Source organism: Daldinia vernicosa, assembly GCF_022497035.1.
Source record: "Daldinia vernicosa strain CBS 139.73 unplaced genomic scaffold F5Y00scaffold_16, whole genome shotgun sequence".
NCBI lineage: Eukaryota > Fungi > Ascomycota > Sordariomycetes > Xylariales > Hypoxylaceae > Daldinia > Daldinia vernicosa.
The window spans coordinates 552164-577001 of NW_025953932.1; the positions used below are offsets into that span (position 1 = coordinate 552164).

Here is a 24838-nt window from a genome sequence, read left to right on the forward strand (position 1 = left end):
TGGTGACGAGTAGTTTGCACAAAGGCCGTTGCTGAGCGAAGACACGCAAATGGTCCGTAGAGATGTGGATTTGTCGCCGTAATTGTCGAAGGCCGGCAATTGCAGATGGACGGACGAAGGCGTAGGAGGGTGTTGGAGGGTATTGAAATTGAAGAGCGGGGAAGGGAAGTAGTTTAGGTAGGTCTTTAGGTATGGTACCTAGGTAAGTAATTCGTAGGAGTAACTGATTGGTTTAGCAGTACAAATTCAGGACCCGTGCCAGCAGTTGAACGTTGCGACACGAGACCCTCGCGTGAGGGAAAGTATGAAGGAAAGTGGCTAGTGGGGAACGGAAGCTGGGTTTTAAAGTTAGGCTGGTAACAGCGGGCAGGGATGATACATATGTATGTACATACGGTAGCGGTAATCCCCCCCACTATATCCCGGGAGAGACAACCAGTCTTTAGAGGCTTTTGGGGGTGTCTTAGCAGTAACTGAGCTCCCTGCAAATCATAAAAGGGTACACTTCGTAGTGCCTATGCCTAACTCAGCGCTATGCGAGGATAGGCCGAAAGAGGAGATAAACCTGAAGTCATAAAACAAGATGAGAGGAGAGAATTAAACCGCAAACAAAATATGAGTGTCAGTTGTGTGCGAGGGGAATTTATCGACCCAATAGGTGTAGGTAGATAGTGAGAAGGGGACAGACGTGGTCAGGTATGATCAGGTAGGAAAAAGGTGGCTACATCGATCATGAACTGACGATGCTGTGCGCAGGGAGATACATGTAAGTATGTATGCACGTAGGTAGCTGGTAAGGTAGTAACTTAGCACGAAGGAGGTGTATGTGCAGTAAGAGAGTGGATGTTTTTCTCGAGGGTGGATGAGCGGATAGGGATATGATGGATGGTCTAGGTATGGAGGTTGGCGATGCAAGCTTGCTTGTCTATGAGCTTGTCCCGTGTATGGTTCATGTGTAAAAAAAAGGTCTCGAAAAAAGAATTCCTTGTATTTTACTAGGCTGTGCGACTTTACATTATGTACATAGACGTAAAAAAAAAATTTAAAATTTTCTAGGTCGGTACTTACATGTATCTAGGTACCTATGCAACTGCCTTTTTGTAAGATGGTTCAATGCTCCCAAGAAGAATCCAGAGGCTGCCAAGACGCTAAAATAACAAAGCGAAGGACCCACTTGACCTTCCCAAATTGAGGAAAGGCGGGCGTAGGAATTTGGTGCACGTCTGGGGACGAGCGGGTCCTACTGATGGACTTTATTAATTTAGTGCACAAAGGATGATCATCAAACTTGGCCCGAGCCGCTTATACATACACCGTACCTCGTACACAGTATCTTTCTAGGAGTCGACATTTTCCCATGATACGCTTTTATTATGTACAATGCAATCGTAACTTGACCCGTCCGAGAAGCTTGTCCGGTCGAGGATACCGATGATTCAATCATCTTGGTTCTAACTTCTCACTTGGGACATACGAAGAGTGTGGGGAAGATTGATCTTGAGCTATCGAGCGTGCGAGAGAGAGGTCAAGCAAGAGACTTCTCTATTGGCCTGAGTCCTGCAATACCCAAGCTTTGGTTTGCTAATGATCCTTGTTATTCCGGGGAGTCGAGAAGACAGCCAATAACATGTCAGTCTGATATGTTCGTAGTCCTTCACAGAAATCTTCTCCAATATCAAATTCAGTGAGATGCACATCCATATTTCCGTTGAGCTCTTTATACTGCAGACTGACATATATACTTATTCAGAATAAGACGAGTTGTCATTTACAATTACATTTACTCCGTGGGTGAGAGATCAAAGAGTACACTCAGAACATATGGTGGCGCTTAGCTGCCGCGAGAGCATACATACATAAATGCTGCTCTCCAAAAGACTTTTGGCTTCCGCCTTTCGAAACATGCCTTCTTTTTTAGACGGTCACTTCGGATGACAAGGACAGTCTTCGTACGAGGAATTGAGACCGTACGTACGGCAACTCAGCTTAGTTAGGATTTCTCTAGAATTTCTTCCAAAATTATCGATAGGCTATATACACACCGAAGGTCTTGTTCCGTAGAGGTGTGCATAAGCCACACCAATCAAGAGTCGAGGATTGGAACGTCATTTCTTAACGACTTAGCCCACCGTTGAAGATCTCTCGACAGAAACTCGCCCGGTGCGGCGAATAGGGCCTTCTCGTTCAGTGCAACGCTCAATCCCCTCTCCTGACCGAGTACATGTACCAAAAACCGTGCATGGACGCGAAAGCTCCATGCTTGCGAGTCTGTCCTTTATTCCAAGTTAGACACAGCCGTCTTAACCGGACTTGGCCAGCTTCGATTTTCACCACATTTACCACACGTATCTGGGGAATGACACCCCGACGAAAGTTGCGCCAGCCCTCCTGCATATCTGATTGATGCATGCACTGCACGTCAAAACTGTTGTTACCTTACATAGCATTAGACTCCGGGGTTAATACTACCTGGCCTAACTCTTCGACGATCAGAAAGCCCACTGAGACTCCATTGGATTCAGAAGCGAGTGAAATATGGGCTTCTCATCGTTCGGGGTCTTGGTACGAATATAGCAACAAAACCAGCATTAGGTAGGGACAGGATACATAGTTGGGTAAGATATTGGAAGCATTGTGGAGGTGTGAGTAGAACATCTCCTGAAGCTAGCCGATCGTGAGACGACAGGGGAGGGGTAACGGACCATTCCTCGCAACGCCCAGCAGATGCAACAGATGCAACGAACGATTCCCGCACCCTCTTTCGGCGATCCGACTTATAGAAACTTCGATAGACTAGGTCAACATCGAGCAAATAAATTCAAAGTCTTATTACGAGTCGCATTACATACTTCAACCCTAATTACCTACAGATCAAGTTTATTACTCCCTCTGCATAACCCGAACACAAGGAAACTTGAATTTTTTCAACTGACTATCTGTATTCCCAGCCTCTTACGCATAGCGGATATCACAGTTTCCTGCATGTTTTAAGCGACCTGAACCAGGGGATGGTGGAGGGGTCGTGACCTTTATACATATTTCTTGACAATTTCTTCCTGCAAGCCTCAGCCTAAATCAGAAGTTGGCCCTTCCAAGAATTTACGCGTGCTGGATTATTTGATACAATCCTCAAGCCTCTATGAGTTTTATTACATACCTGATATTCGAGCTCAACATTAAGCTCAGCATCGTGTTCAGCACATACCACTATTCGGCCTCAGCGACCTAGCTATATACGATGTCGTCACACGATTAGTTTGCACGAACCTTGGAGGTGGCGCGAGTTTCGTAAAAACCCGTACCCAAAGGCGTCGCACATATACCCCCAGGGGCTTTACCCCAGATTTTCAGTTCATGTTTACTAACCCTATCCATGAACGGGCAGTTGTTGGTTACAAGGTCCGTACGGCTATAGAGATAAGCAAATCGAGAACCAAGAGACTGCATGGGGCCTGGAGTCCGCATCATTCACCAAGCTTACCGGAAAAGCAGCATCAGATTATTGCAATTAATTGGCATAAACTTACATTTGTTTGCTAGGATCCATAACATGTTCCTAACGGGGTGTTTGTTCGATGGCCAGTGGTCATGTCAACGCATATTCTCGGCCGATTGCTACGTTCAACTAAGAGAGCCAGACGCTAGACGGGTTTAAACTAGCGAAAAGCTGCCTTTTCTCTAATGCTAGTTATTCTATGCTAGTTATAGAATAACTTCAACTTTGTTACATATGATGTGTCATCATTCCCTAATCAGCAAAACGACACCACCTGAGATAATCCCACAGCACCAATTATGATGGCTCTATTACACACTATGTTGAATTCGCTAGCCCGCCGGACTATAGGAGAGAGGAAATGGCATCTTACTTTACGCGGAGAGAAATTCCTTGCCGGCCTCACACAACATTTGGACTTAGCACTTATGCGTAATACATATGCCCGGGTATCTTGGACACCAAGACACTACATACCCTTTTTGTCTCACATACGACCCCGTGACTCCAACGGGTACACCATGCCATGGAGATAAAAAAAGCATCGTTCGATGCTCTCGACTACTACTATCTTCAAGAGGGTATCCTCGTTACCACGTGCGTATCTCGGCGCATTAAGCCTTGATGTCGTAAGTGAGGTGTAAACATGACATACGCGCATAGTGGATAATCTATGTAAATGAAAAGAATCTAAGGTGATCCAGATCCCCGAAATACTCGCTAACTTTAGACTGTTAGACCCAAAGTAACACATTAGGTAAGGTACATAGGTGGTGATCATAACGCTCAGGATAGGAGGCCCTACTAGATCAGACCCGTACGTCCCGTACGTTCTCAGGGACGACCCATGGTATTCCATGCATCTTGACGTACCTTCTGGTAGAGCTTTTGCGGGGTAAGGCGTGATGCAATCCATAGTCTACCAAGCTAATTAACAAGAAGACCGGCCCCCATCGTGCATACATACATCCTACGGCCCATGGCTCGCGGGGAGATTTCCTGCACGGCCGCACTTGGAGCTGCACGCGACCCCAGCCATACCTCGCCTCCCATTGCCACACCGGCGCGAATCGCTGCTCGCCACGGCCTAATATGTGTGCGTCCGCTGCCTTGCGGTAGTGGTAGTGTCACCACCCCTTTTTTGCCTCATGGGAGAAAACTTACGAGCGACCGACGAAACTGCCCTAACTACTAGCGCCGGGATTTGGACGACGGGGATGCGGCTGGAAAGGTAGAGTAGCGTAGAGATCTATCCTGGAGCTGTCTTGGCCCGTGTATGCACCAAGCGATACCACGCGCCCTATCGCCAACTACCTCCTAATCGCGAAAGTCAATATTGCCCAGCGATGTATACCGGATAGGGTTGCCGAAGGAAAGCGAAAGCCTAATTCGCAACGAAGACATGGCAAAAAATAAAAAAGGTGGATAGGCCGGCGACTGCATTGAATTTCACTTAGAAACACTGATGACGACGATGCTGGCGGTGCCTAGGGCCAAGGGCAGGTGTAAACTCTGCTGAAGATACGAGATTATCGCGAAACTTAGCTAAGTTGGTGACCGAAGTTGCATCCTAAAAAAAACAACACTAGGGTATTCTCATTTCTTCTAGATGACGTACTTCGGATGACGTTCTAATCATACATCAGATGAAAGCATGTCTCTCAAGCTTTATCCAGGGACCGAATCTAATGAGTCCTTGCCAGGTGTAGTCGGTGCTGCATCTGGCCCCTTTTGTGCACGAAGCTTCTCCTCGAACTTTGCAAATTCCTGAATCGCGATCTCTTCCTCTTGGTCCATTACTTGATGTACACCTTTGACCTCCTCGATCTATCGTCTTGTTAGCATTGTTTGCATTATACGTCTGAATTCTGGTGAGGTTGAAAAGGGAGCTCGTAGATCATTGGGCTTTGGATTATTCAGCAACTCTGGCAACTTGCTCGAGTTGAATATTCCTTGCTTTATGTTGAAAGAAAAAAAAAGTGAAAGGGAAAAAAAGCAAAGTAGCTAGGCTACGCCAGAGTTGCAAGATGCTCCGAGGAGAGGCTGTACTCACATAATGCATCAACATTCCCTCAATACCATTCTTTAAAGTGACCGTACTTGAATCGCAAGTCCTGCATGCTCCCCTGAGCTTCAAGTTCACATACCCATTCTCAAAACCTCGAAACTCGATATCTCCACCATCTTCCTGGATCGCAGGTCTTATTCGAGTCTCGAGCAGCTCTTTGATCATACCCACGACTTCGCTATCGTTTTCATTATAGCTCAAACTGTCCTCCTCTCCCGCTTCTTGACCCTCATCTCCACCCTCTTTGTTGTTGCTCACAGCGACTATTTCCTGCCCCGAAGTTATAGCCTCGGTGATCAAGCTGAAAATTTCCGGCCGGATGTGTACCCAGTTGGCGTCGGGAGACTTTGTCACCGTGATGAAGTCGGGCCCGTAGAACACGGACGTCACCCCGTCGATATTCATCAGCTGCGCGGCAAGCGGCGACGGGTACGGCGGCGCGATCGTACTCCGCGGATTTAGGTACTCGATGAACGGCGTGGGCACGTCCGCGGGCACTACCCTGTGATTCGGCAAAAACTTGAGCGCATCCGGGTTTGGCGTGGTCTCGGTCTGGATGAAAATACTTCGCACGCCCCGCGGCGCTATTGCTGGTAACCTCGAGGCCGCCTGTAGCGTTGGCCGTAGCCTTGCCGACACCCCCAACGCCTGTGAACTCGTATGCGCATGTCGTCGCGCGGCTTCGTAGAGTCGGCCGCAAGTAGCGGGCCGGACTTTTCTTGTCCCCGCGGACAGCAGAGCCGCTGCCGGCCGGACGAGTCGATTGGGAGGCATAGTCGCCCTCTTGGATATGCCGATCGCTTTTGGAATCAATTAACTAGCTTTAAAACACGTAGATACCTAATTATTTGCGACTGGGAATATTTTCGTCTGATATATTTTAGTATAAGATGAGAAACTAAATATTAGGTGAAATCGGAGGCGCGATTATTGTAAGTAGACGTTTGCCGAATTACGCCGATGGCAATGACGCAACTAGCGCATTGTTCGAACTTTTAGGTGGGTTATCATTGTACGGATGACAAATGTACGGATGACAAACCGACTGTTGCACAAGTTTTGATTGGTTTGCAGGACTATCTACCGGAGATATACCGAGCCGTCTAGTAATTGCTGCATCCAAATTCATCCTTACTCATTGGACATTTTCGTAGATCGCAAGCCACACTTCGACTACCCGCCTTGACTTTCAGCCTCATAACAGGTTATATTATATTCAGCCGCGTTAAAGCTCTGCGATTTGATTCACTGACACTGATTTGAGTGACAAGACAACTCCTATACCGCGTTGATCAGTCAGCCATGCTAGTACAACCATCTCTCAAGCCTAATTGCATAGAGGCCACAGTCTGAAGAAACTTGTCTGCTTGTGAAGAGGGACGTGACCAATGCTTTTGCCGTTCGGTGATAATCAAAGGCATTGAATGTGTTCTTGAAGGAAAGAGTCAACATCACTAGACCCTTAGTTGTTATAGTTTACCCTCGACTACATCAATTGGAATTATCAGGGCCAATCATTCGGCGTCTTATAAGGCAGCCTAAATCACAGATTTCTAGGCGCAACCAGAATCTCCAGTTGCTCTTAAAGATATTCGCGATATAACGACGGTAGAATACAACTTACCGCCTCGGTTGTCATAAGCAACAGGTAGCACGGTGCACTTGAGAGCGGTCTCAAAAAAAATTTCGGTGACGCGTTACCTTTCGAAAAAGGTATGTTTACGTCGAACACCTCGTAAAGAACCATTCAAAAGCTCATGCAAATACTAAGATACAAATAACTAATACTAATTAAGTTTTACCATACAATACTCCTACTCAGGGGAATAATCTATCATCTGCTTCAGTGAGTGATATATTCGCATTGGGGGATCCTTTTTCGGTATTAACTATGATATAGTTTCGTCACATATCAACTGAAGCGCAAACTCTTCACCTTCATATAATATTCCGTAATAAGATAATAACAAGGAAGACCTCAATAGGTTCTCAATACATATTATTCAGGTGTCTGCATCGAGCCGCCTGTCCTACTTGAACCTCAGGTATTCATCCCAACCATGGCAAACGCTAGACCGCCGTGTCTGGTTTGCAATAACACCGAAAGCAAATACAAATGCGCCCGCTGCAACCTATACACGTAAGTATAGCTTCATATTCGACGCCGGTAAGCTATTCTAACTTTCGTTACATAGGTGCTCGCTTCCATGTTTCCGTGAGCATCGGGACAATCATCCACCTGTGGAGCCCCTTACGCCGCAATCAAAAGATAGCTCATCAGGAGACGACGTCAAGTCTCAACCTAACTACACATTTACCGGTGAAAAAGCGACGCATCAATTCACCTCCAAGGGCTTAGAAATCGCCGACATGCCAGAGTACAGAGACTTGACCAAGAAATACCCTAACTTGGAGCGTCTGCTTTGGAATATTGCCGCAGCCACAGATCCTCCAGCCACCGGCGGTGATAGCAACGGGAAGCCTAGTACATTCCCTAGTTCTAATAAAGGTAACCGCAAGGCGGCTCAACCCTGGACAAAGGAAACGGGCTACGAGAATGGCATAGAGGTGCTCCGCCAGACTCGAGATACCCCTGGAAGCGATAGAGACGCCCTTAAGGAGTACTGCGAGCTGGTCCGACTCTGGAATTTCAGACGAGAATCCGCCGATATGGATGCCGATCTTCGACAGCAGCTCGCTCGAGATAATGCCAGAGCCATCGGAGAACTTTTGCGCACTGAAAAGGCCGACATCTAACGGGTTTTCCTGCGGGTCGACCGAATCGACACGTCTTGGCAACTGGCAATTTGTTGCCTCGATGCTAGCACATTCTTTCACCCTTCAACATACGTATTTCGTACTAAAATGAACCTGGAATTATGTAAGTTTTTCTTCGCCATATCTGATCAACCCGTCTGAGCTACATCTAACCAAGGCTAGACCTACTCTTTAAAAGGCCGATACTGCGTTCCACCATTAACGGACGCGATATTCGCCACTACATGAGATAACATACGACTATCCTATATATTCAATCCCGCAAAGAGGCAAGCCATTCCAAGTCATTTACCTAGGCAAAACTAGTGAAATACTCGCTGTAGTTAGGTTCAGCATTCAGGGATCGTTCTAGGGCCCCTATTTTGAGATCCGATTATGGTGGTAGTTTTGGGATGCCACCAATGGAAGCTTCAGGAACATAAGTTTCTTCATAGTCTAACATACCCGTGGCTTAATTCAGATACAGTCTAAAGATTTCTATATGTGTGTTTTTATTCCGTGTGAATGGTATGCCTACGTTCAGCACAGGCGCTATTCCGGTGCAAGTTTCAGGGGGCTAATTAGATTACCAGCCTCGTTACTACCAAATCTTAACTCAAACGAAAGTACCTAGCTCATCCATCGAGTTTGGAATGTTTGCTTTTTTTCTATATTTTTTGATCCAACTCTTATCAGCACGTCTGATTGGCCAAAAGTGACAGATGTCATTATCCGGATGTCGTTGAGCGTCACACGCGCCCTCGCCTATCGGACGAAACGGCCACGGCACAAAAGCGCCCGTTTACATGCGCATAACCACCACATAAGATGCTGACAGTAAACCACGCATTCCGGGCTGACTTAAGTAGTCGATAATCGAGCTGTCAGTTATCATAAAATCTCCGTACCTTATGTAGTAGCTACCTACCCCTGAGTTGTACCGAGGAATTGTTGAGTTGTTTATGCAAGTCTCCGACGTCGTACAGAAGCTACTACGGCGCAGCACATCGCATTGGAGAATCAATCGCCATGCCTTAGGTACATTCTCAAATAGGACGTGGATTTTACACTCACGAAATCTTCTGTCAACTACGATTACTTGAGGAAGCGAGATCACACCAAGTAGGAACCTTCTAGCCACAAGGACACAACTATAGGACATAATGGTAACCACCACAGTAATGCCAATGCCATGTGCCAACTGGAAGGATGGGGGTAGCGTCTGCTTTCGTGAGGGCACGCTTGTTTGTAAGGGCTGTAAGTTAGTCTTGGTAAGTGGAAATAGTTTCTTGGACACTACAGACAGATAATAATAGTGCTCTAGTACTGCAGTCGTCATTGTCAAATAAAGCACTGGAGAGAGCACAAGAAAGAGTGCAAATCTCCACTTGGAAAAACCACTTGGCTCCCGGCTTGGGATCGAGAACGACGAGCACCAGCCTGGTCTCACGGGGAGGCCGCTACTAACTTACATAACCCCTTTGGACCAAATAAACACTTCTGGGGCAACACGCCGGCGATGGACGTGCTCCAGTTACTGCGGAATGAGGGGCCAGCCTACGATAAGGATATCACGGTCCTGTTCGCGGGTACGTGTGTTGACTGGTAGTCTCATTTGGTTCCGAGTGAGACATTAACGAGTAGCAGCATCCGGAGACGTGAGGAACGCTGTACAAACGATTCGGAACCTGCCCCCTGATTTTGAGCACCAGGTCAAGATGACGATTAACGACAAGGATTTTGATATCACGGCAAAGAACGCTGTGATTTTGCTTCTGGCATTGAGCTCATTAGAGGAGGGATATAATCAGACCGACTTTGAGATATTGGCAGAAACGCTTATTCACGTTTGGTACTCGGCCACCATCACAAAAGACACATTATCCGAGCTGCAGTCGAGAGTCAAGCCACTTATCAGCGACGTGTGTGAGCGAGCCGTCGACAAACAACCAAATATCTTAATAAGAAAAACATGGACCTTCAAGTCGGGCAGTAGTCTCCTCCTGGTTTTAAAGAAGGAAGATTGGGCTCGAGTAATGGAGTTTTTCGACATACCCGAAGACCTAACCCTAGAGAAATCCCGCCAGCTACGTCACGCTATTACTCTCGCACCCGAGCGGGAAGACTATCGAGATCGGTGGTACTTTAAAGACGCATCGCCCTCTATGCGTGTAGCTAAACAGCGATATCGAGAGGACGGCTTACTCCTGCCTTTTGGCCACCCACGCATCGGGTTTGACTATCCTAACCCGTAAGTTATTACCTACATTAGGTACCTAGGTAGCTATATCAAACTCTAGCATCGTAAGTCTAATACGTCCCAGGACCTTATTCCAGACAGTGTTCCAAACAATTTCCTCCTGGCCTCTGGACGATAAAGCAGATCCCCTCGGTGGCTGGCCTCTCGACGAGGTCAGAGCAACGTCAAGCCGTATTCCCCAAGACATATATGGAAAGCTATTCTCCTATCTCCGCGGCGTCTTCAGCGCCTTTCTCCGCCGTATTGCGACGAGAAAAATACACTTTGAGCTCTTTAACCTCGACGCGAAAGAGCTGATCCAACACTTGGTGGTGGAGGAGGGAGTATACGACCGAATCGAGGTGAGCTCGTCTAATCCCTTATGTTACTCCATAGAAACCAGCATCTGCGAAACTGACCGGACAGGCTTCAAACATCTCAGATACATGCTGGCTAGGCACCCGCGAGACTTTGCGCTGCCTATCGCCCCTTCTCAAGACGCCAGCGGACAACCCCCACGCTACGCTTATAACCGTGTATCTCAACGCGGTGATGGAAACCGCTAAGAGCAGCGACGCGGAGGGTGAGGAACTCGATGTCGCGCGCACCCTGGAATATATGACCAATATCCAGGACATCAACATTATAAGAAACCCGCAGGGTGCCGAGATGTACCGGGTCTGGGACGCGCGGGGCTTCACATATGATGTGGATAAGCTCTTTAGCAAGTACGTCGTTGCTCCGAGGAAAATAACCGCTTGAAGAAGTTTCTGGCTGGCTGGCTGTTGGTTACTTAACTAACCTACCTCTAGGTACATGGCTGTGCAACATTTCGAAGACATCGAGAGAGACTTGCACGTCACGATGAAGGAGCAGAATACGATTGGCGACGCGTGGCCTACGGCTTTGAAGCTACGCCCGGGACAGGAGGGGGCCCAGGAGGAATTCGACGATGCTCTTGCGTCGTCTTATACCGGTGTTGAGCGCTATGTTGAGTGGAAGAGGGCGGTGTAGCGTAAGAAAGACGGCCACCTGAGGACTAGAATTATAGCAGGAGAAATACATAGCTACCTACACTTATCACTCAGATGGCTATAGAAACTGAACATAAGATACTGAAAATAAAATCATATACGTGATAATATGAGATAATTAGCAGGCTTCACGCGAATCGCTTATGCGCTATCTAACTACCTAGGCAGGTTTCCCTCTTTTCCCCCAACGCCTTGCTTACACCAGCGATTTTCAAATAAAAGTGTCCTCGGCTAGGCATAGTCACTCATTCATATGGCACCATAGGCCATGGGTATCCCCCATTCCCAGAACGAAGTACGTTTCCCTCTCAAAATTGGTAAAGTACCGGACTCCCCTAGTACTATAGAGAGGGATCCTACGATGCACTTATACGTTTAAAATGCAACGATAAGCCTAGCTGCCTTCAGTTCGCGTCTCTTTTCCCCTGTGATCCCTAGGTACATATGCCCTTATTTTTAGTAGTAGAGTGCGAAAGGTAGATTTCAACTTGCGCCTCTTAGACTTGCGAGATTTCGATCTCATCAATAGCGCAGCATATTCCTCTTCGGTGAACAAGGTCTGCTCCACGATTGATGAGAAGCTCAATGGCCTCTTCTTATAATGTCATTATTTCCGGAGGGTACCCTGACTAGCAAACCGATAAATCTTACCCAAATAGTTTCAGAATGGTGAGTCTCGTTCGGATCAGCTCCGTAATCCAGAAGAATTTTGATGGTTTCCGGATAAATATCATGGTCACCTACTCCTATTAAAGCCTGGTATAGTAACGGGCGATATGACCCACGGATAACAACACGCGGCAGGCTACCGTTAAGTTTTGCCTCGAGATAGGACGGTACGGTGAAGAAAGCCAACACGTTGGGTAATGTATACCAAACGAGTGTTTGAACTATCGGGCGCGAGGTCCGCGTGAGAAGTACCGGGCACGAACTCTAGTAGTCCTTTGCTTCGTGTATCCAATCGTCGTCTCATTCTGCCTTGCCGTTTCTGTACCTCGGACTTAGACATGGGTTTAACGGGCAATTCAATTGCAAATTTAGGGTTGCTCTCGATATCGTCAATAAAGGAATAGGTAACTGAGAGCTCTTCGCCGCACCGTTGTCTCTAACTGGATACTGAAGACGCCTAGCAAGATGGAAAGACCAAGCGATCACTGGCAGGGTTTTGCCAGCCTAAGTTCAGATTCAGACAAATATAAGCGAATCCAGCTCCTCCTCTCCTCGGCAAACTTCGAATATCTGAAGATACGCGGAATAGAGTCGCGGAGGAGGCATTAACCTGACTTGGCTCCCGATGTTGAGTGTAGCATCAATCTGACGCATTTCACGTCTGGTTTCAATAACGTGGTCATGGAACTTGCATTTTCAGACAATGTATACTTACATCCCTTTCCACCTATATGACTTCTAAGAGTGCAGAGATCACCTACCGTCAGTATATGGCTTCGCCAAGAGGAAGTCTTTGGGCTGGCCAGATGATTGCAAAGCTTATCTAGGGAAATAATGTCACTTGGGAACAGCTGAGGGAGGTATACGGCACCATGCCGCTTTTCTAGATGATTTCCGATATCCCTGAATAGGTACCTATGCGTTGCGTGGCCCAAGCTAGCTGCGCCCGCCTCCACGAATCGGTTCAAGTCGCTGTCATTGGTCTATGTTGTCGATTGATAGTAATGAGCAAAATATAAATCCGAATTACGTGTCGCTACTGCAATAGCTTTTACAACCCGCATTGCCCAGCTTTCACAATGTCGCTTCTACGATTACCTCCGGAGACTCTAACACAAATCTTTGATCAAATCGACCCATCCTTTTTTCGCCAGGATTTAGGCCGTCTTACAGTCTGCAAACACTGGTTCGAATTTGCCCTTCCTGCGTGCTTCAGGTCCATCGAATTTTACCAGGACGACCTACGGGAACTGATTGCCTCTGGGGTAATGAAAAGATTATCTCCATTGAAAGACAGCTTGGCAATCTTAGACCTTAAACTGAAGGGATACCGAGCCTGCCGCCACACGTCCTATCCTCGAGATGATGACCCCTGGGGCAATCATTATAAAACCTGGATAAAATTCGTAAATGACGACCTCGCCCAACTTGCCACTATAGCCCAACTTGCCACTATAGCCCAACAATCCCGCAGGCTACGTACCTTACGCATACGAGCCTGGAACTATCCGCCTCCTAAGACCACCGACGGTCCCAAGGATTATCTATCGCTACCCATGATGCAAAGTTTACTCTCGTTAGAGAATCTGAGCGTTCTGGTGCTGGATATGACCCTCGGCTTTCAATATCCACCAGGAGAGCAAGGGAGAGGCTGTCATGTCTGTCCGGCTATCGGCTCTCTTCTTCGTACTCTTCGAACCCTTCACCTACGCATGCATAGCATCTGTCCTGATTGTTTGAAACCCCGAAATCCCAACGATAGTCTACACTTGAGTGCGGTGGTCGTCAACCTAAGTCTGAACACACCGAGCATAACGTCCGCCTCTCACTCTAAACGATGCGGTTCCCAAGCCGGAGGGGTGCTTCAGCTGAAAGCCGACATGCGAGAACAGGCAGGAATTCTCGCAACCCGAATGGCGTCCCCGAAAACCGTGAGGATCCTGACCCATTCACTCCCGCAGTTTGACATGCGGTCATTGGACGTCCTGACTGGCAAGACTATGCTGCTGGACGATGATATGGCTTGGGACGAAGATGGCAAGACTATTGAGGAGGACTCAGAGCCAGAATCAGAGCTTCTAGGCGATGATTTTTCTGACTTTTCTGATTTTTCTAATGTTTCTAATATTTCTAATGTTTCTGATTTTTCAGACGAATAATGTTGTTTTAACGGTATGGCCCTGGCCCCGGCGTCCTCAACCCGACCCCAGCGGCAACCCAGGTTTAGGAGCAGAGACCTTGCTTAGCTGCGCGAAGTACCTGTGAGACTTTCACCTGCTACACCCTGTTACTAAGTAGCTCATGGAGGCGCCGACCCGAAGCCTTCCCGATAAAACTGTTAGAACACAGGAACGGAAGAAGGTAGGCCGGCCCCAGTCTCGGGTCCTTGACGACGGCGACGGCGACGGCGTAGCGCATTGGTTGTTGTTCGGCATTCTTCAAGCGATAGCCAGCTAGTTGTCAGTATTGGGTCATAAAAGGGGGCGTGCTATATCCGATTTACCTTTGACAAACGTCTGATATCCAGGGTTATCTAAGGAAAAAAGGGAGAAAACCCCGAGTTTTCTAGATCTTATAGTCGTATGTGATAAGTGTGTTGCGTATTACTACCTCTTATATCTCATCGTTAAGTACATAGTAAGACGGCAGACCAAAACCCATCGGGTCTACAACAACCGCCGCGGATGAGGTCAAAACTCTATATGTACCTAGGTTAGAATTGTCACATAGACCAAAGCTAGAGAGAGGAGATATTTCTTCATAATATAAGTCCACTACAATTCGTCCCCTTATCTCATAAATACTTTTGCCTACCTATACACCACGGTATCACGACATCATAGGTATCCACGCATCTTCGGCCGGGGTATATAGTTACATACATACATCTCACGCAATCTCCAATACATTCATTAGATAGCAATCACATCATACCCCCAAGATAAACAAATGAATTAAATTAATACTCATTAAAGCCGTCGCCGCCACCACCACCACCAACTATCGTCTCAACTTCATCAAAAACCCGAACCGCGGAAACTTCAACGCCGACGGCGACGATGACGAACCTATCGGGCTCCCATCGTCCTGTAAATGCTTCTGCTGCTGCTGCTGCTGCTGCTGTTTCTCGCGAGCAACACTACCCTTATTAAACCCGCCCAGCTTCTTCAGCGTCCAGAGGGAATCCGCCTTTCTCAACAGCGGGATCCTACCCCCACCACCACCACCGCCACCACTAGTAGATTTCGCAGGCGGTTTTTTCTCGTCGCTCTGCGTCCAGTCGACGCGGTGGTGGTCGTTTATCACCGCCGCCGTCGTGGTGGTTAGTAATAGGGGGTCTACGACGAGGGTCTCCTCGGAGGAGATCTCGTCCATGGCTTTGTCCTCGAGGACGGTGCCGATGCTGTTCTTGCGCCAGGGGCGCGGGGGGATGACTAGCGGGGCGCTGTGGCGGCGGAGTTGATGGTGGTGTTGTTGGGGGTGGAGGTGGGGTGGGGGTTGGTGGTGAGGGCAGCAGAGGTCTTCCGTGTCGGCGGCGGCGGCGGCGGTGGTGGCTGCTGCTACTGGGTGCCACTGCGGGGTTTGGAAGGGGTTCCGCTCGTGGAAGAGCTCCCGTTTGCTTCGGACTCGTTCTAATGTGTGTGGAGGAGGGGAATCGAGTTCATGCTGTTGATCTGCTGATGGTCGGCGTTCGATGCGGTATTTGAGCGTTGATTGGGATAGGCTGTGGCCGAGATTCCTCTCCCGCATGCTGTTGGCCGTTGCCGTACGTTCGAATTGCGCGGCGGCTTCTTGGGGCACGTGCTGGTATGATGTTGCTGCTGCTGCTTTGACCGCGCTCTCGGTCGCTGTCGGGTCTACTACCTCTGACGGTCGGCGCCGTAGCCTGTCCTGGATGGATTTTGACATCGACCGGCCGGTTTTTATTTTTAGTGGTGGCTGGGTATCGCTCTCTCTTGTCGGATCTGCTACCGAGACTTTGCTTTTCGCCATGCGTGACGCGAAGCTCCTTTCGCTAGCTCCTGGCTTCGTGGTATCCGCCTGTCTCACTTCTGATCTGCTTGTGGATCTACTCTGCTCTTGACTCTGGTAAATCTCGTCCGGTCTTCGCTTTTGTCTCTTCTTCTGCTCTTCTTGTTCTGCAATTACTATATACAGTCGCCGTCGCAAATCATCAGCATCGAAAGGTTGCGACTTAGAATGCCGGTGTTGCCTCGTGTTGTTAGGTCTAAACGGATCTGACTTAGGGACGGCTTGCCTAGCCGGCATCGACGCCCGGTGATCGCTCGCGGAACGACCCATGGTAAGCTGCATTATATCCGTCTGTTTCTGTCCAACTGAATTCGACGGAATATAGTTGTAAAAATATTCCATAGACCGACAAATGAGGGTATCAAATTTCGTACTATCGGAGGACAAAAGTATAAGCCAGAAACTTGGAGCGGGAAGTTGGTATTATGTTTCCGGGAAGCGAACAAATAGGTAATTGGGAGAAACTATTATTCTTGATTCTTTCTTAAGTTGCTAGTTCAGCAGCTGCATATGTCTCACACGACATGCATGACTCGTCTCATAAGACACGAGCTTTGATCTCCCGGAGTTAGAAGTAAGACAATAATAGCGATAGACTTTGAAAGGCGGACCTAATAATTAGGTATAATATCTTATACGAGCTAAGGATTGGAAGCTCAAGTCAGCTCAGCTTCAGCGAACGAGGGGATAGATAAACCTTTTCTCGTCTAACATGAAGGTTATAATAGTAGAAGAGTGAAAGTATAAGAATATATAGCTGCATACACATGTGCATACATAGGTATATATGTAGGTTACATTAGTTCCTAGGGACGACGGATAAGGCGATCCATCGTTTACCACAATAGGGAGGTCGACTCTTATTAATAAAATCTGGGGCAGAGGCGTGCAGAATGTGGCCGGCTTGGCTAAGAGGGAATGAAGCCTCTTAGGTACAGTACAATAGGTATTTTAAGGTAACAGCATGGATAGTGTACAGGGGCGCGTGAGCGGTACCGAACGGCAGTGGTCCATCACTTGACTATGTATTGTATCGGGTATCGTCAGTTATTACATTAGTAGCTACCTCTCTACATCTACATACAAACGTAATAGATATGTATTGTACATAGATATGCACATATATAGAGAGAGAAAAAAGAAAAAGAAAAAAAGACCAAGCAAACACTAAACAGTTTCCGGTCGATGCGTGACCTCGATCTCCCTTTGTTTGCCCTGATTCTCATCTGCGCGCGTTGGGAAATCATGTTAGCTCTAGAGCCGAGACGCACTTCTGGTGTCATAATTTACCCGGCTCTGGATCTATAACTGCACTGCGACCTCAGGCTCTCTTGTGGGAGCCAAAGGAGAGGAGAGGCGGTCTGCTAAAGGCATGGAATATGTATGTATGTATGAATTTGAATTTCGAACCTTGGGAGGACAACGGCGGTTGAATCCTTGTCTACAACCCTTGTCGTACATATCGACCCCAGTTCCAAGCAATACGCTGTGACTTCACGTTGGCTCGTGCTACGAAGCTCGCATGCACGTACACCACCCTAGCATACCTACCCTAGCATCACATCCTAGCAGTGTTTTCCCCAAGGGGAAGAAGAGAGCGGAATGGGATGGGAACCAGTATCGAGATATGTACGTAGGAAAACGTCCTCATTCCAAATTCTGCTAGGCGAAGGATGACGGATACTCCCTAATGCTGTTGCACGGCATTTCTCTCAGCGGTATCTTCCCGCGGTGGCTTCGGTGTTTTGTTACCTGCGTTTGTTCCTGTCGTACTGAGAGTTGTGGTCCCGAACACCGGCGTCCCTTGCGGGATCTAGGCCGATTAGACACGGGATTTGGTGGTACGACCGCTAAGGCGATGAGACTATGTATGTATGAATACAAATACATACATACATTACCTACTCAGATATCCATACGCTCGAACCTCGCCAATGTCCTCGCTCGCCGTCGAATCTCGCCGGGCGGCACCTTAGGTTGCTACATACATAGAAAACCATACTATGTACCAACAAACCTGCAGGCCGGGATGCATCAATCCTCTTGTAGACTAGCTGACGAGGGAAAGCCATGTAACCCTGTAGAAAGGATACCAATCGGTAACCCATGCTTATGTCCTATGTTATTGCTATCGATTCTTTAAACCACTTGCCCGTTGCCAGGTATACAAGTCTGGAGAGGGATGGAGAGTGATGGAGACGGTTGAAGGACCTGGTTCGACCAACGTAGCTCCTGTAAATGCGCTTACGTGCTATCGTTGAGCTAATCCATCGTAGGCGAATCATCGTTCTGGAAGACTTTTGGGCGCTTCCATTTCCACTTGGATGCTTTGATATTGCAGAGATAGCCGAGGTGTGAAATAGTAGATGACGATCTTGGGTATCATCAAAATAATAATATTCAAATCAAAGTTGCAAGCTCCGAGGAGACAGTTAAGTGTGTATGTATGTATTGTACCTAAATAGGAATTAAAGCTATACCAGATTACACCCTGATTAACTGATTAATCCCCTTAATCAACCAATATCCAAGTACCCAAGGTAGGTAAGGTAAGGTAATTATCACGAGGGATCGAGGCAAATTGACAATCACACTGTGGTAAATCCGACATCCTTGTCGTATTCCCTGGAGCTATGTATGTAGTAGATCCTGCCAGGAACGACTACCTACTTGTGATAATATCGACATTCTATTTGCATTCCGAACGTAGTCTTTAGCGGACAACGGCTACCTACTATGTAGGTATATACTCGCAGCCCCGAGTAGCGTGATAATTGCAGTCATGGCTGACGCACGTATTGCTTAATACCTTACAGCCTATGCTTCGGCCCAATACGAGGATGACGGATAAAGCAGCAAGGATATTGCGTATTTTTTCGGGCCAGCACCTATGTCTGGATACAGTACCTGCGATAGGTTAGAAGCAGTCGTGAGGCGCTGGTCCAGGAATGATACACGATAAATGATACACGATCTCGGGTGGGCTCGAGACAATATGTGGTGTTCCCTGCCGTACTGCTGTACAATGGCGGCTCGGAGATTTTGACAAGCGCAGAACCGTCGACCAACAGCTCTTTGATCGACAGCGGTAGAACCTAGAACCCTAGGGTTTCGGATGGTACCGAATGATAGGTAAAAGGTTAGACAAGATAAATTAACTACCCTAATTAATTTAATATATGGTGTAGAGTTAAGATTGAAACTATTGCGATATTGAGACCCGATCTTTTCTTAACGTGGTAAAGATGTGCTCGCGTATTGTTCAATGATAAAACAGTCGAACTACGCATTGGATTATGGATCATGATGATAATTCGTATAAATTCGTATACGATGGTGAATAAAATAATTGAACAAGCTGTCATATAATTATGCCACATGGAGCCATCGAGGTTAACAGCAGAGGCAAATTTAAAACGAGAGGCCTCGAAACAAAACAAAACAAAACAAAAAGACAAAAACACGACTTTACGCTCAACTGAGAAAAAAGATGCTCTCGATCGGGGAATCGAACCCCGGCCACCTGCGTACTTGTTCGATGACAAGCAGGTATCCTGACCACTAGACCAATCGAGAATGAATTCCATTCTTTGGAGAATGGTGATTGGGTTGTTGTTGAAGGGCAACGAGTAAAAAGCGCATATATACCGCAAACTAGTAGGCGCTTGCGGAACAATGCATGCTAAGAAAGCCAAGCTAGCAGCCAAGCTTGTACACAGACATAGGGCATCGATTTCTTACTTGGCAAGTATTGGCAAGCCCTCATTACAGGCCAGCATTTATCAATTTACGTAACAAAAGTTAGCAATGGGATTTGCTCGTTGACCATCGCGGGAGCCTCAATTTCGAACTTCATTTTTAAGGTATATAGAAACCTTCTGCGACGAATATTCGCCCTGTCAGATTCAAACGAATTCGAGAACGATGGACTAAGACGACCAGAACAAGCACCTAAAGTACAAACCAGCTCCAACGCCCCTAGCTCGCCGAATGTGGGGTAGATCTTCTGCCCCTCACCAGAGATAAGATAATCACGATGGAGATAGAGATAGAGATAGAGAGGGAAAGCGGGATAGAGAAGACGCCATCTGCCCCTTCTCGGTGAGCAACTTGTTGGATAATACTAGGTAATACGTATGTGTAAGTAATAAGCAAAATCTTAGGTACCTAACCTAGGTAGATTTGATAGAAGCTGAAAGAAAAATTTCAAAAAATACTGTCAAGAAGATATTTCATTTTTTTGCAAACTTCTTATAAACAAACGTATTACAGCTATCGTACACACGTTATCTTTGTGTGATTTGAAATTTAATTTCTTATCGTACTTGCTAATATAACGTACCTTCTAACCTCTTATAACCCCGCAATGGCGACGGCTCACCTGCATTCCCACGACGGAGGCGCCACCAACCATTCCCACGATGGTTTCTCGGCCGCCGAGCACGGGCACTCGCACGAGATCCTCGACGGGCCTGGGAGTTTCCTCGGGCGAGAGATGCCCATCATCGAGGGCCGTAACTGGCACGAGAGAGCCTTTACCGTTGGCATCGGAGGGTGAGTCTGGTCTAAGGACCTAATTCTCATATACATATCCGCCCCCTTAAAGGAGTATAAAGTAGAGATACTCGATTTCCATAGGAGTAATCTGTTATACACCTGCATATACCTCAGCCCTATTATACGATCAGAACCTTACTAACACCCCCCAGCCCCGTCGGCTCCGGCAAAACCGCCCTAATGCTAGCCCTCTGCCTCGCCCTGCGCGAGCAATACTCCATCGCAGCCGTAACAAACGACATCTTCACCCGCGAAGACGCCGAGTTCCTAACGCGGCACTCCGCCCTGCCCGCGCCCCGCATCCGCGCCATCGAAACCGGCGGCTGCCCCCACGCCGCCGTCCGCGAGGACGTATCCGCGAACCTCGCCGCCCTCGAGGACCTGCACCGCGCTTTTACGACCGACATCCTGCTCATCGAGTCCGGCGGCGACAACCTCGCCGCCAACTACAGCCGCGAGCTGGCCGACTTTATTATCTATGTTATCGACGTCAGCGGCGGCGACAAGATCCCGCGCAAGGGCGGGCCCGGCATCACCCAGAGCGACCTGCTCGTCGTCAACAAGACGGACTTGGCCGAGGCCGTGGGCGCCGATCTGGCTGTTATGGAGCGCGATGCTAGGAAGATGAGGGAGGGGGGACCGACGGTGTTCGCGCAGGTGAAGAAGGGGGTGGGCGTGGATCATATTGTTAATTTGATTGTTAGCGCGTGGAAGGCTAGTGGTGCTGAGGAGGCGTGTAAGGCGAAAGGGGGGCCGAGGCCGACGGCTGGGTTAGAGACGTTGGTCTAGGTACCTAGGTAGATAGGTAGTTTATGTCGAATATAAGGTAATAAAAAAATTCACTGCCAGCCATATTGTGCTATTTCAAGTGTGGTACTGAGACGGGTTGAGCTTGAACAGGAGAAGATAAATGTGTAACCAAAATGGTACTGGATTTGGAACCGTTTCTCATTTCTCTCATGATAGTCCGAACGATCGAGATCTAAAGACTCTATAGTATGCCCTCGATGCGCCTGGAAGACGACACATTTGCATACACTGACTGTAACCCATATACCCTGGTATCTATAGAACATCCTCATCCATGGCCTCCTCGTTCCGTGCTTCCGACGCTCCCTCTTCCAGGAGAGGCCCCGTGAAGGGAATAGCACTCCTTGGCCACACACGCTTATATAGACTGACACCGACCGCGTCCAGCGGGTTAATCCTTCCGTCAAAGTTAGCCTTGAAGTATCCGTGGGTACCAAGAGTCTCTTTGATATATCCGCTTCTCCCCCTCCTCGTCCATAGGGGCAACGCCTTGAACCACTCCACATCTTCTCGGTTGAAGAACATATATCGGATGGTGACGACCTTTTTGTGGATGTGATAGGGGTGACCAGTTAATATGACACGTTTGGCGACGACTCTCGAGGTGGAAGGCGCACGAGCCGTTCCTGTAGCTACTAGCTGTAGAGGAACACTTGTTTCGCCGTCTCCTCCCTCGGAAATTGTTCGCTTAAAGAATAACGTCGGCACAGATCCCCAAGTAATAGGTCCCATGAACGTCGCGATAGCAGATTGTCCTGGGTGCAGGTACCGGCAGTACTTGTGCACGTCATTCTCCGTGTTACCGGGAAGCGAGAATAGGGGATTGACGATAAATCGTCGGGGGCCGCACTGAACGATGAGCTCCTCCTTGGCTTTGATAGACTTTTCGTAGTCCTCCTTGTGCGTAATGTCGAAATTTAATGACGTCTTCTTGTTTTCGTGTCGTAGAAGTGAGAAGAGCGAGACCGGCCGCGAAGGGTTATATGACTTCTCCAGGTCCCTAGGGACATTTCTGAGGTGAACGTGGACCCTCGTTCCGGGGGCCACTCCACCGACCAGAGCTTCTCTTATTGAACGGTTTCGGGAAGACTGGTAGTCTGATATTTGTAATAACCTTGACCATTCCTCAGGCTGAAATGGTCGATCTTCCTCCGTATTCCAAGGACTCGTCCGTAAGCTTTTTAATCCTCTGTATTTTGCTAACCTTTCTCTCGCGAGGACGTTCGGGTGTAACTCGATCTCATCCGGAAATTCTTTGTCTTCCTCTACCTCGTCACGTTTCCTGGAACGATATGCTTCTAATTGTGCAGCATCCTCCTCCTCGTCTGGTTCGATAAACATCTCCGATTGAGGATACTCCGACATAGCAGCCTCTGTAGGTTCGGCGTTGGCCAAACCCTCCATGCCGTCCTCTGGAGCCGCAGACATAACATCATCTTGGACATCCTCCATTTCTTGATCATCCATCTCCGACTCGGAATCTGACACGTCATCTAGGTACCAGGCTGCTTGGTAGGATGACGTCCCTTTAGGCAGTTTCTTCGGCTGTGCATACTCCTCCCGCTCCTCCTCGGAGAAATAGTGATGGTCGTCCAACAATACACCCTTTTTGCTTGTCGGCTCTTTTATTTCTTCCTCCATATCTGCGTCATCCATCATCGCTTCTTCTGGGGCCAACTCAACAAGATCATCTTGGTCCGAGCCCGGGGTCTCCAGGATGTTCTCGGTTTCTATTTCCTCTACGGCCATTCCGTCATCTTTCCGTCTCTTAGTAGCAAGCGGTGCGGCAGTGATCTTCTCAATTTGGAAGGTTCCCCAATCTCCCACATGAACCAATCGGTCGGCCTTGAGACCCTTTCCACGAACGACGCCCGTTAATACCGTCAGCTCATTTTCAGTCGACGGCCACCGAACATCGTCAACAAGCATCCACGATCGCTGGTCTCTCCAGTTAATTCCTTTCGGCGTCGCTGTACAGAGCGACCTCATGAGGTTCGAGGATTCTTGTCTCGAGTCGAGGTTATATATCTTTTCCTGTCCTGGGTGGAAATGTGTCATAAACGAGACCAGGGACTTGACAACGTCTGGACGGGCCTTTGCGGGTTGGATCTTATCTAGATTCTGGACAGCTGTGAATAATGTGGACATGCCCTGGTTCTCGATACTTCGGATAATAAGCTCCCCCAAAGCATCCACCTCTGTCTCTGGTGATAATATGAATAGAACGAAGTCCGCAACTCTTGTTGCATCGATACACGCGGTGAGGTCTCTCGTGACTGGTACATATTGAAGCTTTTGTTTGAATCTGTCGACGGATACTCGGAAACTGGACTCGGAGGTGTCGGACTCGATATCGAGGCTGTTGTTAAGACTTTTGATGGCCGCGGAGACGTCAATATCGGCGCAGAGCGGTACTACGGCAACTATTCTTGGCGCACCATCCCGTCCAGAGAAGACCGAGGTTTCTTTTAGGTGTTCCTTGTGTTTCGCAAGCTGGCGCTGCTTTGCTTGGTTGCGACGATCGAACTTAGACATGACTTGTTGATGAGGAGTTTTGCGCTGGCCCTTGTCGTTGGGTACTTTGCCTTTAGAATCAAGATGTTAATAAAGAGAAAAGTCGCTTAGCATATTCAGAAGCCATTGCGATCTCACCTTTAGCCTGGTCTCGTAGAGCGCCTTTGGTAGCTTTTTTGGACTTGAAAGTCTTGGGCGCGACTTTTGTAGTCGGCCGGTGAGAATGAGTGGCTACTACGGAAGGCATTTTCCCGTCGCCTCCAGCTTTGAATCGAAATGGTAGCGACGCCAGGTTGGAAAGATTTATACCGTAGAAATACCCTTTAAATCCTAAAATTTACGTCAAGAACCTCACTGGGCCAATATTGGCTTAACTATTGGAGGGGCGGAGGGGCAATTGAGGATATCGGCAGCCGGAATGGGTCTTATCATAATATTTTTTTTTCTGTGCGGTTTAGTTATCGTCGTTTATCGAACAGAGCTTATCCACCGATAACAACTTTTTTATGGGACTGCATTTCTTATCTGTTTATCGTCTCTGTTGCTCAGAAATTTTTGGGTTTGCGCCTTGAAGTTTGGCTTGGCATTAATTGCCGACCTATCAACTCTCCAAGTATCGACTCTTTGCCAGTCGTACTTCTCCCCTTTCGAAACAATCACTC

At 47.9% G+C, this 24838-nt stretch overlaps 8 protein-coding genes and 1 non-coding gene across 9 annotated transcripts; 5 read left to right on the top strand and 4 right to left on the bottom strand.

Moving 5' to 3' along the window:
* Positions 1-5057: 5057 nt before the first annotated feature.
* F5Y00DRAFT_43597 (HIRA-interacting protein 5) lies at positions 5058-6522 on the bottom strand. The gene is made up of 2 exons (XM_048013657.1): positions 5550-6522; positions 5058-5323 (listed from the first exon to the last, which is right to left on the bottom strand). Exons 1-2 carry the CDS (start codon positions 6336-6338, stop codon positions 5165-5167), a joined length of 948 nt encoding a protein of 315 aa, XP_047866134.1. The 5' UTR covers positions 6339-6522; the 3' UTR covers positions 5058-5164.
* Positions 6523-7624: 1102 nt separating this feature from the next.
* F5Y00DRAFT_260935 (uncharacterized protein) lies at positions 7625-8321 on the top strand (the record flags this gene model as incomplete). The annotated part of the gene is made up of 2 exons (XM_048011108.1): positions 7625-7704; positions 7760-8321. 2 exons carry the CDS (start codon positions 7625-7627, stop codon positions 8319-8321), a joined length of 642 nt encoding a protein of 213 aa, XP_047866135.1.
* A 739-nt stretch (positions 8322-9060) lies between these two features.
* Positions 9061-11717, top strand: F5Y00DRAFT_43671 (uncharacterized protein). The gene is made up of 6 exons (XM_048013658.1): positions 9061-9592; positions 9646-9910; positions 9969-10572; positions 10646-10922; positions 10987-11288; positions 11373-11717. Exons 1-6 carry the CDS (start codon positions 9485-9487, stop codon positions 11572-11574), a joined length of 1758 nt encoding a protein of 585 aa, XP_047866136.1. The 5' UTR covers positions 9061-9484; the 3' UTR covers positions 11575-11717.
* Positions 11718-13293: 1576 nt separating this feature from the next.
* On the top strand, positions 13294-15012 carry F5Y00DRAFT_233911 (uncharacterized protein). Its single transcript, XM_048007361.1, has one exon. It carries the CDS (start codon positions 13343-13345, stop codon positions 14420-14422), a length of 1080 nt encoding a protein of 359 aa, XP_047866137.1. The 5' UTR covers positions 13294-13342; the 3' UTR covers positions 14423-15012.
* On the bottom strand, positions 15013-17015 carry F5Y00DRAFT_233912 (uncharacterized protein). Its single transcript, XM_048007362.1, has 2 exons — positions 16907-17015; positions 15013-16847 (listed from the first exon to the last, which is right to left on the bottom strand). Exon 2 carries the CDS (start codon positions 16635-16637, stop codon positions 15264-15266), a length of 1374 nt encoding a protein of 457 aa, XP_047866138.1. The 5' UTR covers positions 16638-16847; positions 16907-17015; the 3' UTR covers positions 15013-15263.
* A 766-nt stretch (positions 17016-17781) lies between these two features.
* F5Y00DRAFT_43692 (uncharacterized protein) lies at positions 17782-18497 on the top strand. Its single transcript, XM_048013659.1, has one exon. The coding sequence runs from the start codon at positions 17986-17988 to the stop codon at positions 18436-18438; it is 453 nt and encodes a 150-aa protein (XP_047866139.1). The 5' UTR covers positions 17782-17985; the 3' UTR covers positions 18439-18497.
* A 1291-nt stretch (positions 18498-19788) lies between these two features.
* F5Y00DRAFT_t59 lies at positions 19789-19871 on the bottom strand. Its single transcript has one exon. It is a non-coding gene; the product is annotated as a tRNA-Asp (tRNA).
* Positions 19872-20479: 608 nt separating this feature from the next.
* On the top strand, positions 20480-21779 carry F5Y00DRAFT_43741 (CobW/HypB/UreG, nucleotide-binding domain-containing protein). The gene is made up of 2 exons (XM_048013660.1): positions 20480-20849; positions 21005-21779. Exons 1-2 carry the CDS (start codon positions 20662-20664, stop codon positions 21639-21641), a joined length of 825 nt encoding a protein of 274 aa, XP_047866140.1. The 5' UTR covers positions 20480-20661; the 3' UTR covers positions 21642-21779.
* F5Y00DRAFT_43761 (DUF663-domain-containing protein) lies at positions 21780-24715 on the bottom strand. Its single transcript, XM_048013661.1, has 2 exons — positions 24315-24715; positions 21780-24247 (listed from the first exon to the last, which is right to left on the bottom strand). Exons 1-2 carry the CDS (start codon positions 24421-24423, stop codon positions 21918-21920), a joined length of 2439 nt encoding a protein of 812 aa, XP_047866141.1. The 5' UTR covers positions 24424-24715; the 3' UTR covers positions 21780-21917.
* Between the last annotated feature and the right edge of the window lie 123 nt (positions 24716-24838).

What these genes read in the sequence shown, in the direction of transcription:
- F5Y00DRAFT_43597 (XM_048013657.1), bottom strand. Translation starts at nt 6,338, where the DNA reads ATGCCTCCCAATCGACTCGTCCGGCCGGCAGCGGCTCTGCTGTCCGCG. An exon ending in AGGGAATGTTGATGCATTAT is followed by an intron (nt 5,324 to 5,549) that starts GTGAGTACAGCC and finishes ACAAGACGATAG; the next exon opens with ATCGAGGAGGTCAAAGGTGT.
- F5Y00DRAFT_43671 (XM_048013658.1), top strand. Translation starts at nt 9,485, where the DNA reads ATGGTAACCACCACAGTAATGCCAATGCCATGTGCCAACTGGAAGGAT. An exon ending in AGGGCTGTAAGTTAGTCTTG is followed by an intron (nt 9,593 to 9,645) that starts GTAAGTGGAAAT and finishes ATAGTGCTCTAG; the next exon opens with TACTGCAGTCGTCATTGTCA. An exon ending in TATCACGGTCCTGTTCGCGG is followed by an intron (nt 9,911 to 9,968) that starts GTACGTGTGTTG and finishes AACGAGTAGCAG; the next exon opens with CATCCGGAGACGTGAGGAAC.
- F5Y00DRAFT_233911 (XM_048007361.1), top strand. Translation starts at nt 13,343, where the DNA reads ATGTCGCTTCTACGATTACCTCCGGAGACTCTAACACAAATCTTTGAT.
- F5Y00DRAFT_233912 (XM_048007362.1), bottom strand. Translation starts at nt 16,637, where the DNA reads ATGGAATATTTTTACAACTATATTCCGTCGAATTCAGTTGGACAGAAA.
- F5Y00DRAFT_43692 (XM_048013659.1), top strand. Translation starts at nt 17,986, where the DNA reads ATGCTGTTGCACGGCATTTCTCTCAGCGGTATCTTCCCGCGGTGGCTT.
- F5Y00DRAFT_43741 (XM_048013660.1), top strand. Translation starts at nt 20,662, where the DNA reads ATGGCGACGGCTCACCTGCATTCCCACGACGGAGGCGCCACCAACCAT. An exon ending in TTTACCGTTGGCATCGGAGG is followed by an intron (nt 20,850 to 21,004) that starts GTGAGTCTGGTC and finishes AACACCCCCCAG; the next exon opens with CCCCGTCGGCTCCGGCAAAA.
- F5Y00DRAFT_43761 (XM_048013661.1), bottom strand. Translation starts at nt 24,423, where the DNA reads ATGCCTTCCGTAGTAGCCACTCATTCTCACCGGCCGACTACAAAAGTC. An exon ending in TCTACGAGACCAGGCTAAAG is followed by an intron (nt 24,248 to 24,314) that starts GTGAGATCGCAA and finishes TTGATTCTAAAG; the next exon opens with GCAAAGTACCCAACGACAAG.